The following is a 13264-nucleotide window of genomic DNA, read 5'->3' on the forward strand; positions in this document are numbered from 1 at the left end:
GAGTCTTGGATCCTGGGTCGTCTCTGGTCTGCAAACTGCAGGATGAAGCTGTCTGCTCCTTGTCCGTTCTTACTGGTATTGAGTAGAATCCGCTCGCCCGCTGCGTCTGGCTCCTTCGTCCCGGACTCTCTGTGTGAGCGCTCAGGTATCGCCCGGCTGCTGTCTCCACCGCGACCCTGCTGCCGCCGCCGCCGCCGGCGGCGGCTGCTGGCTAGCGATCACATGTGTCTTCTTGCCTTGGTCTCCCTCTCCTATCTAACTCTCTGTCCTGTGATAGCACACTTGGTGTGTTTCTCTGGCTTGGGACTGTTCACTGGAACTCTAAAACTGCTTTCTATGCGAGAGCTTGTTCAGATTCCAGCTTCTCCTCCGCCATCTTGTCTTAGACTGAGCTTTTAATATTTTTTAGAGGGCTAGTTTGTTGGACATAAATTGTTTCAAGTTTTCTGTGTTATGGAATATATCAATTTGTCCTAGAATTATGAAGGAGAGCTTTGCTAAGTTCACTATTCTTGGTTGATAATTTCTTGATTTTATGGTTTGGAACACAACATTCCTTACTCTTCTTGTTTTTGTGTTCTCAGCAGAGAAGTTTGTGCTTATTCAGATAGGTTTTCCTTTATAAGTAATCAATCATCTCTCACTGACACATTTTAGGATCCTTTCTTGGGTCTCTACTGATCCTGTATGAATTGTAATTTGGCTATTTTTTTATTCTATTCCAATCCAGCCTTTTGGGTGTCCTAAATGTTTCTTGTATCTGAATAGGACTTTCTTTTCGGATATTTGGGAGGTTCTCTGCTAAGATTCTGTGAACTATATTTCCTATCCCCTTGTCTATCTGCTCTTCCCCCTTGTATTGTGTATTGTTATTCCTGAAAATGGCTTGTTTCTTATATTTTTTTCTGCATAATAACTTCCTGGCATGCCACTTAATCTGTTCTATCTTCCAGATCTGAGACTCTGTCTTTTGTTTCATCTATTCTGGTACAGAATCTTTTCCTTTTCTAGTTTAATTCTCTGTTTTCTGTTTGGTCATTTCAGAGGGTTTTTACTTCTTACTAGAATTCTTGTTTTAGGCTATGTAAAGACCTCTTTACATCACAAATTTATTTGCATTTTCCTTAGTCTCCTTTAGTCATCTTGGTTCAGGGTTTGTAGAGATCATTGAGGGTTAATGTGGGTTCTGATGCGCTGTGCAATTGTACTATTTAATTTTGATTGTCAGATGAATGTATTGATCTTGTGAGGTTAAGGTTAGAATGGAGAAGGTTAGTTTTCAGGAGAATATTTTTTTGAGATTGGTACACGTTTTCAAGGAATTAGAGGAGAAAATAAGCAGGAGACAAGAATGAGTGTGGTGAAGGATATAAGTGAGGGAGAGGAAGGAAGAGAAGAAGAAATGGAAGGGAAAGAGAAAAGAAGAAACAAACATATTGAGCAAGAAGTCAGGTAAAGAAAAGTTGGATTAAGCTCTCTGAAGCCTAATGATGCCTTCTCTAAAAGGCCCAAGGTCATTGCTGTCTCCTGTCAGAGTTCAGCTCTACTTACAAAGAAAGAAAGGCCATATAAAGAAGAATAGGTTATTATATAGGTGTACTTTGCAAACAACAGACCATATTTCAAATCATCATATCTGTAGACCCAAAGCATTCAAATTGGATATTCATGTTCTCTGAAGAGTGAGGAAGGGAAACAGGGAAAAAGAAAAACATTCTCTGCTCAGAGATAAGGGCGGTACTGCATTGCAGTTTCTATAGGAATGGCTGAGTTAGGACACCTTTGGTGGAAGATCCTGAGTTCCCAGTGGTAACTTGACTCTGGTTGCTCCTAGAACTCTATGCAGCTGTTCCCATAAGAGATGCTTGGATGGGAAATGTAGTGGGAGATATCGTAGTTGTCACCATTTTTCCTGTGTTGTGGTGAGTCCTGGTGCTGTTTTTGTGGTGTCTCCCTGGATGCATGTGTTCCCTAGGGTGTTGGTGTCCTCACGGTGGAGTTTGGGGAGAGTTGGGAATTGTCCTTTGCTAGTACATGGGTGGGTCCTGGTTTGTCTTCCCAGGTGCTCCCTTGGCTATATGCGGGAGTATGGAGGAGAGTTGGAAGTTTTAGTTTGCTGGCGGAGGAGGAGAGCTGTATCTCTTGAGACTTGTCACTGTAGCTCCAGATGATGTGGATGTGGATCTTTTTCCTCTTCAAATATGTTGTTGCCCTCTTCAGCTGGGGGTTCAGTCAGGGCACTTTGGGTCACCGAAGGAAGCTGGTCCTTCAAGGCAAGGTTATGGGTTGGGTACTCACAGATTCTGGAGCCTGTGCTGAGTGGGCTAGGGAAGTCTTGGTGAGGGACCTCTTTGTCTGGATGTGTCCAGGTCAACCTCCTCTTTCTGGTTTCCTCCCCTCTCTCCAGTCCTGTGGTGTGTCTCTCCTCTTCTGAGTCTCCCTGAGCTGCATGGAGTGGCATGGGGCCTAGGCTGTCTGCTAAGAGTGAGTATGCATACTAGCTTGCTGTTTTCTGCTTTTGCATTTATGCAGTGAGATATTGCATTAGAATTACTTTCTGTTTAAAGTTTGATTGGTGTGGATCTCTTGTGGAAAAATGTGTGGTAGGACCTTAAATATCTATTTGGTCAGTGATATCTAAGGAGTTTACCTGTGATGATGCCACCATCTTATTAGAAGTATCAGGTCTGTTTTTGATATGCGTCATTAGGGTATTGACCTGAGATTTTTCTAATTTGTTGATGCAAGCAATCATGGACATGAACATGGTCCCCATCCAGTTGGTATTTCATGTTTTTATTTACATTGAATCCTAAAAATGATCACATATCCTATCTAATTTCTTCAAAGTCTTACTGATTACTCAGTAATGAATTGTTCACTTTCTATGAGTTTGAGTATTTTCTGTGAAGGGTTTTCCTGTTGAACTCTACTTTTATTGTATTGCCAGGGAACAAGATATATATATATATATATATATATATATATATATATGTAGATAGATAGATACAGATATATATGTGTGTGTGTATTTATTATTTATTATAAATACAATAAACACACACACATTCTTGTATCTTTTTCTTGCTCATTAACAGTTCTGCCTTTTGGACTGGAAAATTACTTAAATATTACTTGTAGGAGATGTCTCCTGGAAATATATTCTCTTAACTATACTTGTCTGGGGAGATTATTATTCCACCTTCATTACTAAACGATATCTTTCTCCCTAAAATACTTCTGGTGGATAATTTTTATATTTTTATAGTCAATATTGTAAAGATACCCTGACATCTTCTCCTGACTCTTGTGGATTCTACTGAGGAGTCTGTGGTTCAGGAAACAAAGACACAGCTATGTGTTATGGGTCTAAATTCTCTTCTAGACAAGAGAATCTACCCTGTATAAGTATTTCACTTGTGAGAGCTTGATCATAAAGCAGCCTGATGTAGATGTCATGATCAGAAATTTGTTTATCCTTTAATTTTTAGGTAACTTACATCCTATCCTTGTCTATGCTAGGAATTTTAAATTCTGTCACTACTTATTAGAACAGGCATTTAAAATTTTGGGCATTCCCAACCATTTGCTGAATGCCAAAAACACTATTATTTGCTTTTTGGAAAATGCTTTGTCAACTTTTACAACTCTTTTTCACACATTTTTGCTCTTATAGTTTACATTTCTATATGAATATATTCAATCAATTTTTCTTCATGCTCACTATTTTCTTCTGCTTAGAAGATTTCACTAAATTTGATAGGCTTTCATTATCATTGTTTCTCATATACTTACACCATATGTTGAACAAATTAATCCTTTTATTTGTGTTTCCATCATGCCTTCATTGTTTCATTTTAAAACAATGCCTGTTTATTTCATCATATGAATTCCTTTAGAATAGGAACATGCACAAACACATCATTGCACACAGGACAGAGAGAAAGAAACTAAAATACTGTGATCCTCTGTCTTCCATTCTATTGGTTTATTTTTCATATTTCAAACTAACTATTTTAGCAAGAGAGTAGTCATCACTACATTTTACCATGGTAAAATGGAACTGGGATTTCAATGTAAAGCCTTCCTTACATTTCTCTTCTCCTCCACTGTATTTGCGGTTCCTTTCTCCATAATGACTTCATTGGAGTTGGATGCATCTCTTTAATTTTGGTACATAAATAAAAATAAAATTGCCTCACCTTATATTTGAGCTCTTCTTCTGGTTGATATTGCAGGAGGAGATGTTCAATATGTTCGGTCTGTAAGCAGAGATTGCTGTAGAATCTTTCATATTTAACACTTTGTTTCTGAAAGCTGCTCATAAATTGAACATTTGTTAGTTAGACTGGCCTGCCACACAAGCACATAATATAAACTAGGTGACTAAAGTAGACTTATTTTTTATGCAGATGAACTTAGTTACCCTAAGATAAAGGCAAGAGATTGTTTGCTGTCTGATGAAAACCTAAAACAATGGTCAACAGCTGTTTCTTGAGGTGCATGTGGTAGTGGGGAAATCGCTCTCTCTCACTTTCTCTCTTTCTTTTTTTATTGTGAAAATACTGTACAGAGGGGTTACAATTACATGGGCAAGATAATGAATACATTTCTTATCAAGCATTGTAGCCTCCTCCTTTGTTTCCCCTTCCCATCCCTTCCCATCCTCCCCCTCCCCCACACCCAAATCTCCCTACCCCCCATCGCACAAAAGTTGTAAAGTTCATTTTCGACATAACGACTTGTACATCTCATTGTTGCAATGGGTCCACCTGTATCCCTATATAAACGATTTGTTTTTCCCCTTCCCCTCCACAAATTATACCAACATCAAATACAGTGAAAGAAGGGGTTATACTGTGGAGGAGGGACATGCAAAGCAACAAGGAAATATTCTTATATTCTTATAAATATATTCTTATAAATTGTTAGAAACAATCGCATGACAGAAAAAAACATTTGAATACATATCTTAGGGTTTATTTCCCTAAAATCACCTTATCTGACCTTTTCTGCTTGACTCAGACATATACTAGATATTGCAAATAAGGGAACCATGGGACCTATGTTTCTTTGGGCCTGGCTTACTTCACTTAATATAATTTTTTCCAAGCCTTTCCATTTCCTAACAAATGGGGCAATGTCATTCTTTCTGATGGAGGCATAAAATTCCATTGTGTATATATACCACATTTTCTTGATCCACTCATCTACTGAGGGGCATCTGGGTTGGTTCCATATCTTAGCTATGGCAAATAATGCTGCAATAAACATAGTTGTGCTGGTAGCTTTAGTGTGGTCTTGTTTGTGATCATTTGGGTAAATGCCCAAGAGTGGGATTGCTGGGTCATAGGGCAGCTCTATGTGGAGTCTTTTGAGGAACCTCCATACTGCTTTCCAAAGTGGTTGAACAAGTTTACACTCCTACCAACAATGCAGTAAGGTTCCCTTCTGTCCACATCCCCTTCCACATCTGTTCTTATTAGAGTTCTTCATTTTTGCCATTCTACCTGGAGTGAGGTGGTATCTCAATGTTGTTTTGATTTGCATTTCTTTTATCTCGAAGTATTGGCCATCCTTCTTTCTTCTTCAGAGAAGTTTCTCTTTAAGTCTTTAGCCAACTTATTTATCGGGAAGTTGTTTCTTTGAGGATTTGTTGTTGGGGGATTTAATTTTTTGAGTTCCAGGTATATTTTAGATATGAGAACCATGTCCGTTGCATGGCTAGTGAAGATCTTCTCCCAATCCGTGGGCTTTCTATTGATCTTGCTAGCTATGTCCTTTGCCATGCAGAAGCTCTGCAATTTCATGCAATCCCATTTGTCCAACCTTTCTTTGATTTGTTGTGTTTCTGGGTCTCTATTAAGAAAATTTCGGCCTGTTCCAAGGAGACAGGAGACCTAAAGTTTCTCCTATTCCATCCTGTAATGTTTTCAGAGTGTCTGCTTTGACTCCAAGGTCTTTCTTTTTCTGTCTCTCTCTCTCATCTTAAATAAATTTCTGAATCTCATTCATGACAAATTCCCTTCACGTTCGTTCTTATTTCTATATACATGCATAAGACAATACATTCATATTCCATCACAATTGATAATGTTTTAACATACTCATGGGACAAATAAACAAGGATTCAATCTAGAAAAATCATAAGTTTTGAAATACTCCTACTCAATTTCTATCCTCTTTATGTAGGACCTTCAAGAACTATCCATTTGTTTTGGCCATGGCTTTTGCTATTGAGATCAACAAAAACCCTGATCTTTTGCATAACTTGACTCTCGGACTTGATATCTATGTGTTCACTTCAGAGCTTGGACAATGCTTAAGAATCCCTTCATTTGGCTCTTTGGAAAATACAAGATTCCAAACTACTCCTGTATGAGAGACAGGATGTCTATGGCAGTACTTACAGCACCATCAGGAATAACATCTGACCAGATTGGGACATTGCTGGGACTCTACAGATTTCCACAGGTGTTGGTGGGAGGTGTTAAATGATACAAAAATGTCTAATTTGGTGGCATTTCAGGTGTTAGAAGAGAATAAAAAAAGAAGAGAATGGTAGGAAGAGACTGGATTTATAAACCTATCAAATGTTGTGGTACTGAAGAGTAAGTACTTAAAGATGGTGGAATATATATTCCACTGTTTGGAAAAGGAGATGGAAAAGTTCAAGCAGATAAATGGATAATTTATTGATTCAGGCCTTTAATAAATTACAAAGTGAAAAATGACTTTGCAGTGTGAAGATATGTTGAGCAGTGTACTGATGGCTCACACTTGTAATACAGGTTGCTCAGAAAGCTAGTATCTCCAATTAACCAGTAAAATCACAAAGTGAATGTGTGACTCAAATAGTAGAGCACCAGTCTTTGGGGGAAAAGCCAAGGAATTGCAAGAGGCCATGAGTTTATGTACCTGTAATTGTATGTACAAACACATACACACACACATACACACAAACACAAACACACACGCACACACACATGGAAAATGTGTTAAATGAAGAAAGTCAGCATCAGAACAAGAAAGGATAAATGAGTTCTCTCATATGTGAAAGTTAGATCCACAATATGAATATGTAATATGAAATAAATATGGAACACACATAGTTATTTACATAAATACATGATCTATATGGTATAATGAGGCATGGAACTCCATTGTTTAACTTTTCTGATCTACTCACAGTATATAAAAGAACACCAGAAGGCTGAAGCATGCCTTGTCTGACTGGAGTAGATATTTAGGGGAAAAGTCAGATGAATACCAAATGGACAGGTGGGGAAAAACAACATAATATTCAATGTACATATGTGGAAATGGAATTAGGAAAGCTATGGAGTGGGTAGAGTTGATATAAATGGGAAGAATTCTTGGAAATAGTGACAAAGAGCAAGACACATTTTACAAATAAATCAATATGTTGTACAACTATTTGAAAATGATTAAAATATCATTTCAAAAATAAAAACTTACCTTCCACCTACTTCAGCTGGTTCTTAACATACTTCAAGAGTGAGATTGTGACTCATGTAGTTGTATCCCCTCTATACAATAAAATTAAAAATTAAAAAGCCAGGAAAAACAAAAGAGTCAGATTGTGATTGATGACAATCTTCTCATTCATGGAGCATCCAATTTTTTTCCCTTTAGTTTACCTTTGAGCCTTTTGATCATGCCCTGAATGATCATAACAAATTTTCTGCTCTCTATCAGATGGCTCCAAAGGACACATCAATAGCCAATGCCATGGTCTCTTTTCTGTTTCACTTCAGCTGGAACTGGGTGGGACTGTTGACCTCACAAGATGAGAATGGTGCATGGGTTCTTGCTGAATTAAAAGAAGAGAAGGTCAAGAAAAGAGTTTGTGTAGACTATGAGATAGTGATCTCAAGCCAATCCACTTCACATATATTCAAACTCATGGCAGTTTATAACAAGATCAACAAATCTTCAGCAAATGTCCTCATCATATATGGTAACAATGGTTCATTAATAACTATAATAGTGTGTCTTGAGCAAATTTTAATACAAGGCAAAGTTTGTGTCATGAATTCACAGTGGGATTTCACCATGAGAATGAGATATTTCACTCTAGGCTCATTGAATGTACCTCTTATTTTTACACAGCATCATGTATATGTTTCTAGATTCACAGATTTTATCAAGGCAGTAAACCCTTCCAAATACCCAGAAGACATTTTTCTTGCTAGGCTGTGGTTTCTGTCTTTTAATTGTTCAGGTCTGAGTCTGACTTTGTAACATGGGACAACTGTCCTCATGACGCCTCTTTGAATTGGTTGCCTAGGCATATTTTTGACATGACTATGTCTGGACACAGTTACAATATATACAATGCTGTGTATGCTGTGGCCCAGGGCTCTCCATGAGATGCTTCTTCAACAAACAGAATTCAAACAGTGGGAAATAGGAAAGGAACAGTGCTTTTCCCTGCAAAGGTAATTTCTTCTATGTTGGAGAGCCCACACGATGAGCAAAGGCTAGAGGGGTTTCTTATTGTATGAATTTCAATATTTCTGGATGTATGCATGTATGTTTATGTATATATACACATATGTATATGTACACACATTTATATAACTGTATTCATAGGTCATACATACCTTGGATTCTGATATTAATGAATTATATTTCAGTATATGAAGTAATTTGCTCAAAACCTACTGTAAATACAAAATTGAGTAAACATAGATTAACGCTTAAAAATTAAATATATCAGGTGCTTTTGAGGCCCAAAAAATTCTTTATGTTGCAGTGTCTGTTAGGTACTCTAGACCAAATGCATATGCTCTTAAGTAAACACCAGGTCAGGAACAGGGATACAATATATTCCATGTTTCTATAAGTTATGTTTTTGCAAGTTCAAGGGCTTAAACTCAGGACCTGGGCTGACTCTCTTTGTGCTCAAGGATTGCATTCAACCACTTAAGCACAGCACTGCTTCTAGATTTTTCTGAGTAGTTTATTGGAAACAAAGCTCTCACAGACTTTTCTTCCCAGCCTGGCTTTGAAGCATGATCCCCTGATCTGGATCTCTGGTATAGATAAGAATACATTCATGAGTCACCGGCACCTTGCTTATAAATTTCATTAGTTTCCAATAACTTCAACATGTTCATAGCTAATGTTTTGAAAACTAAATTCAGCTTTTCTTCAATCATAGCAAGATATGATCTACTGAACAGAATTGTCCATATTTTTCATAAGTGACCTGGGTTCATTCAACTTTTGGTATTAAAATTTAGTAAGTCAAACTACTAACATTCACAAAATAGTGATTTGGCAAGCTGTAGCAAAATGGTTTCTCTTGAAAAAAGGCCTTCTACTCCTTTTCTGACAGATAAGGTTATTTTTCAGAAAGATTATTTTTATTCTGCCATAGATTTTCTTCTGGGGGATATTTCATTAGGTGTCTGTGATATTCTTGAATTCAGATTTAGAGATTAAAGGCAATCAGAAGCTTTTCTTACTTCACATTTTCTGTCTTAAATCTGGGAATGTACCTCACCATAAGAAAATATCTCCCTTATAGCTGCACTCTTTTCTGAAGAACATCCAGTTTTACAGTTCTACTGGAGACCAAGTGATTTGGGATAAGAAAAGGAAATTGGAGCCAGAGTATGATATTCTGAACATTTGGGATTTTCCATCAGGTCTTGAACTTGCAGTGAAAATAGGAATGTTTTCTCCATATGCTCCACATGGCAATCGACTGTCTTTATCTGAAGATTTGATAGAGTGGGTCATTCAAACTACAGAGGTGGGTTGGATCTAATCCTAATAATTTTGAGGACACACAAGTCAGCAAAAGTCACCTTTTAAATGCATACCTGGCTGAGTGTCAGCAACGTTCTCTCATAATCCTAGTTACTCAGTGAGCTGAGTTCTGAATATCATAGTTTAAAATAATCTCACCCAGGAAAGTCTCTGAGACAATTATCTCCAATTAACCACCAAAAATCTGGAAGTAAAGCTCTGACTCAAGTAGTACTGTGCTAAACTTGAGCAAAAACACCAATTCCAGTGCCCAGATCTTGAGTTATAACCCAAAGATCAGATCTGAAACAAGTAAATATGTTTCTAAATATTGATTTAGAATATTGTCGTAAGATATAAACTATATATTTCTCAGTAGATTTCTAACACTGTGATAAAGTACCTGATGAGTTGCTCCCTTCTATAGAAATTCATTCAATGGTTAATTGACCTGCTACTTAACAGGCTATGGTGAAAGGAATCTTTGAAGGCACCTGTGAGAAGATTCTCACATCATGGACACTGGAAAGGGAACAGAAAGATACAATAGTCCTGTGGTTTACATAACCCTATAAAGTGGAGGTCTTCCTCCTTACCCTTCCCCATGTAACAGAAGATATGTATAAGACAACATATATGACACAAATTAAAGTAAATCCTATAGGGCTGTATACTAGGAATTACTTTCTCACCACTAGTTTCTACCTTTTAAAGATCTCATACATTTCAATAACTGAACAGGCTAGAAATCAAGGTTGTAGCATATAAGGTTTTGGAAATCATAGCTGTAACAAATCATAGCTGTAACAAAAATCAATTACTCCACTACACTCATCTGCATAGAAACATTATGCTTAATAATCCATTATTTAAAGCAATGGTCTTTTTGGACTGTTAGCTATAAGTCTGAAGAGTTACTAAACATCTCTGATTTTCCTCAGACTCCTCACTCTATCTGCAGTGAGAATTGTGGGACTGGATTCAGGAAATCTCCTCAGGAAGGAAAGGCTGCCTGTTGTTTTGATTGTACCCCTTGCCCAGAGAATGAGATTGCTAATGGGACAGGTAATTCTGTGACTAATGAAGAAATTCTTCAACCCACCCTAGTTGTCTTCAACCCAAACAAACAATGCAAAAATTGTTTATTAGGATTACAGAGCCCCTCTTCCTTCTATCTATTAATAAATTAATTTTGAAAAATACAGGTATTGCTAATTACAATATGATAGATCATGCCTTTGAATTGCCTATTTAGTAATTTTTAGTCTATTGCAGTCAAAATTTTCTCCAGGAATCCTTCTTATCACTGAACATTAGGGCAAGTAAACTCTAACATGAAATTTAAAAAAGTCTTATTAAGGACAGTTTTGATCTTAAAAGTTACATTTAACCCCCACAAAAAATATGGATCTTGTATACCATTGTTTGACAGTTCCCAGAACTGTTATTAGCACAGGGCAAGGTCTCAGAAAGGTGGATTCAGTATGAGAAGTGAGCATGACCATTGAGTGCCCAAGAATGGTCACTCTATTCCTACAGTTGCAGAGGTGAGTAGGCCACACAAACTTAAGGAGATGAATTCAAGTATGCCATAGGATAAAATTAATGTTTTTATATACACCTGTATAATTACAAATTTAAATATGATTTGAAAAACAGTTAATGAGAGTGAACAAAACTGTAGAAAATATATTAGGTTTTACAATGCCTCAACTATTACATTATCAATAGGTTTGATAGTCACAGAAGGAAAACACTTGAATAAAAAAGCCTGAAGAAGTTGGAAATAGGAGGTGGTTATGGTTTGGTAAAGAAAAATACTTTTATGATAGTAAGTACTGACATCTTAGGATTATACCTAAGTAAATAATTTCCTAAAGTCTTTGAAGAAAAAGAAGTTCATAAAAAAACTAATGGAAGTGTATACTTTCCACCAGAAATGCAGCAATGTATGAAGTGTCCAGAACATAAGTATGCCAACACACACAGGATTCAATGCCTCCTGAGAGCTGTAAGTTTCCTGGCCTTTGGAGATCCCTTGGGCATGGCTCTGGCCTGTTTGTCTATGCTAACTGCTGTTGTTCTTGGGATGTTTGTGAAACATCAAGACACTGCCATTGTCAAGGCCAATAACCAGACTCTCAGCTACATCTTGCTCATCTCCCTCATCTTCTGTTTCCTCTGTTCCTTGCTCTTTCTTGGACATCCCAACAGTCACCTGCATCCTACAGCAGGTCACTTTTGGGATTGTGTTCACTGTGGCTGTATCCACAGTGTTGGCCAAAACAGTGACTGTGGCTCTGGCCTTCAAGGCCACTTCTCCAGGGAGAAGGATGAGGTGGCTGCTGGTATCAGGGGCTCCTAACCTCATCATCCTCCTCTGCACCTTTGTCCAGGTGACTCTCTGTGGACTCTGGCTGGCAAACTCCCTTCCCTTTGTGGACACAGATGCGCAGTTTGAACATGGCCACATCATCATCCTGTGCAACATGGGCTCCCTCACTGCCTTCTACTGTGTCCTGGGATACCTGGGATCCCTGGCCATGACCAGCTTCACTGTGGCTTTTCTGGCCAGGAACCTGCCTGACACCTTCAATGAAGCCAAGTTCCTGACCTTCAGCATGCTGGTGTTCTGCAGTGTGTGGCTCACCTTCCTGACTGTCTACCACAGTGCCCAGGGGAAGGTCATGGTGACTGTGGAGGTCTTCTCCATCTTGGCCTCTGGGGCAGGGGTTCTAGGCTGCATTTTTGCCCCCAAATGTTACATCTTGTTAGTGCCCAATAGAAATTCTCTGCATGGTTTCAGGGATAAAATTCATAGTAGGAGACATTAGCTTTCTTATGATTAAACTCCTGTTTCATTAGTATACAGGAGGTCTGGTCTAAATCTACAGTAATTTTCCATTGTTCTATTAATGTGTATTGTGGAATTTTTACTTCAATGAATGAGGATCTATTGCCCATGTTTCTGCTAATGGAAGTGACAAATGGTGGGGATCACCATTTCAATTCGAATTTTTCTTGTATAGTTTTGGTTCCTTCTATTCCTCATATTTGATTCCTCCTTCTCCCTTCTCAGTTTCTTTCACTGTTGTGTTTTGCAATCATGTTCCCAAATTTTCAACTATACTGACTTTGTTTATTCACACTAATATGTTGAATAATCCTCTAATACTTTTTATTGAGCTTTTCTTCTCATAAAGTTTCACCTTTTAATATGATCCTTAGAAATTGTTTTGTTCAATACTTGTATATTTCTATTCACACATTCACCTTTTTCAATAATCCTGAGTCTCTTTTGTGGCACTCTTCTCATTGTCTCTGTCTCTCTTTCTCTTTGCCACTCTCCATCTCCTCTATCTTCCTCCTCCCTCTCATGCTTCTTTCTTTTTATCAAATTATATTTTACTGTAAAAATGCTGAACAGAGGTATTACCATTATATGAGTAATGCAATGAGTACATTACTTGTCGATCATTGTTAC

At 37.7% G+C, this 13264-nt stretch overlaps 1 protein-coding gene across 1 annotated transcript; it reads left to right on the plus strand.

Moving 5' to 3' along the window:
* Positions 1 to 2753: 2753 nt before the first annotated feature.
* On the plus strand, positions 2754 to 12614 carry LOC106001355 (vomeronasal type-2 receptor 116-like). The gene is given in 7 exon segments (XM_013036463.1): positions 2754 to 2779; positions 6193 to 6376; positions 7720 to 7866; positions 9557 to 9784; positions 10722 to 10845; positions 11718 to 11991; positions 11993 to 12614. Coding segments are annotated over 7 exon segments (1605 nt in total).
* The last annotated feature ends 650 nt before the right edge of the window (positions 12615 to 13264 follow it).

Source organism: Dipodomys ordii, unplaced genomic scaffold (assembly GCF_000151885.1).
Source record: "Dipodomys ordii isolate 6190 unplaced genomic scaffold, Dord_2.0 Scaffold288, whole genome shotgun sequence".
In the NCBI taxonomy this organism is placed as follows: domain Eukaryota; kingdom Metazoa; phylum Chordata; class Mammalia; order Rodentia; family Heteromyidae; genus Dipodomys; species Dipodomys ordii.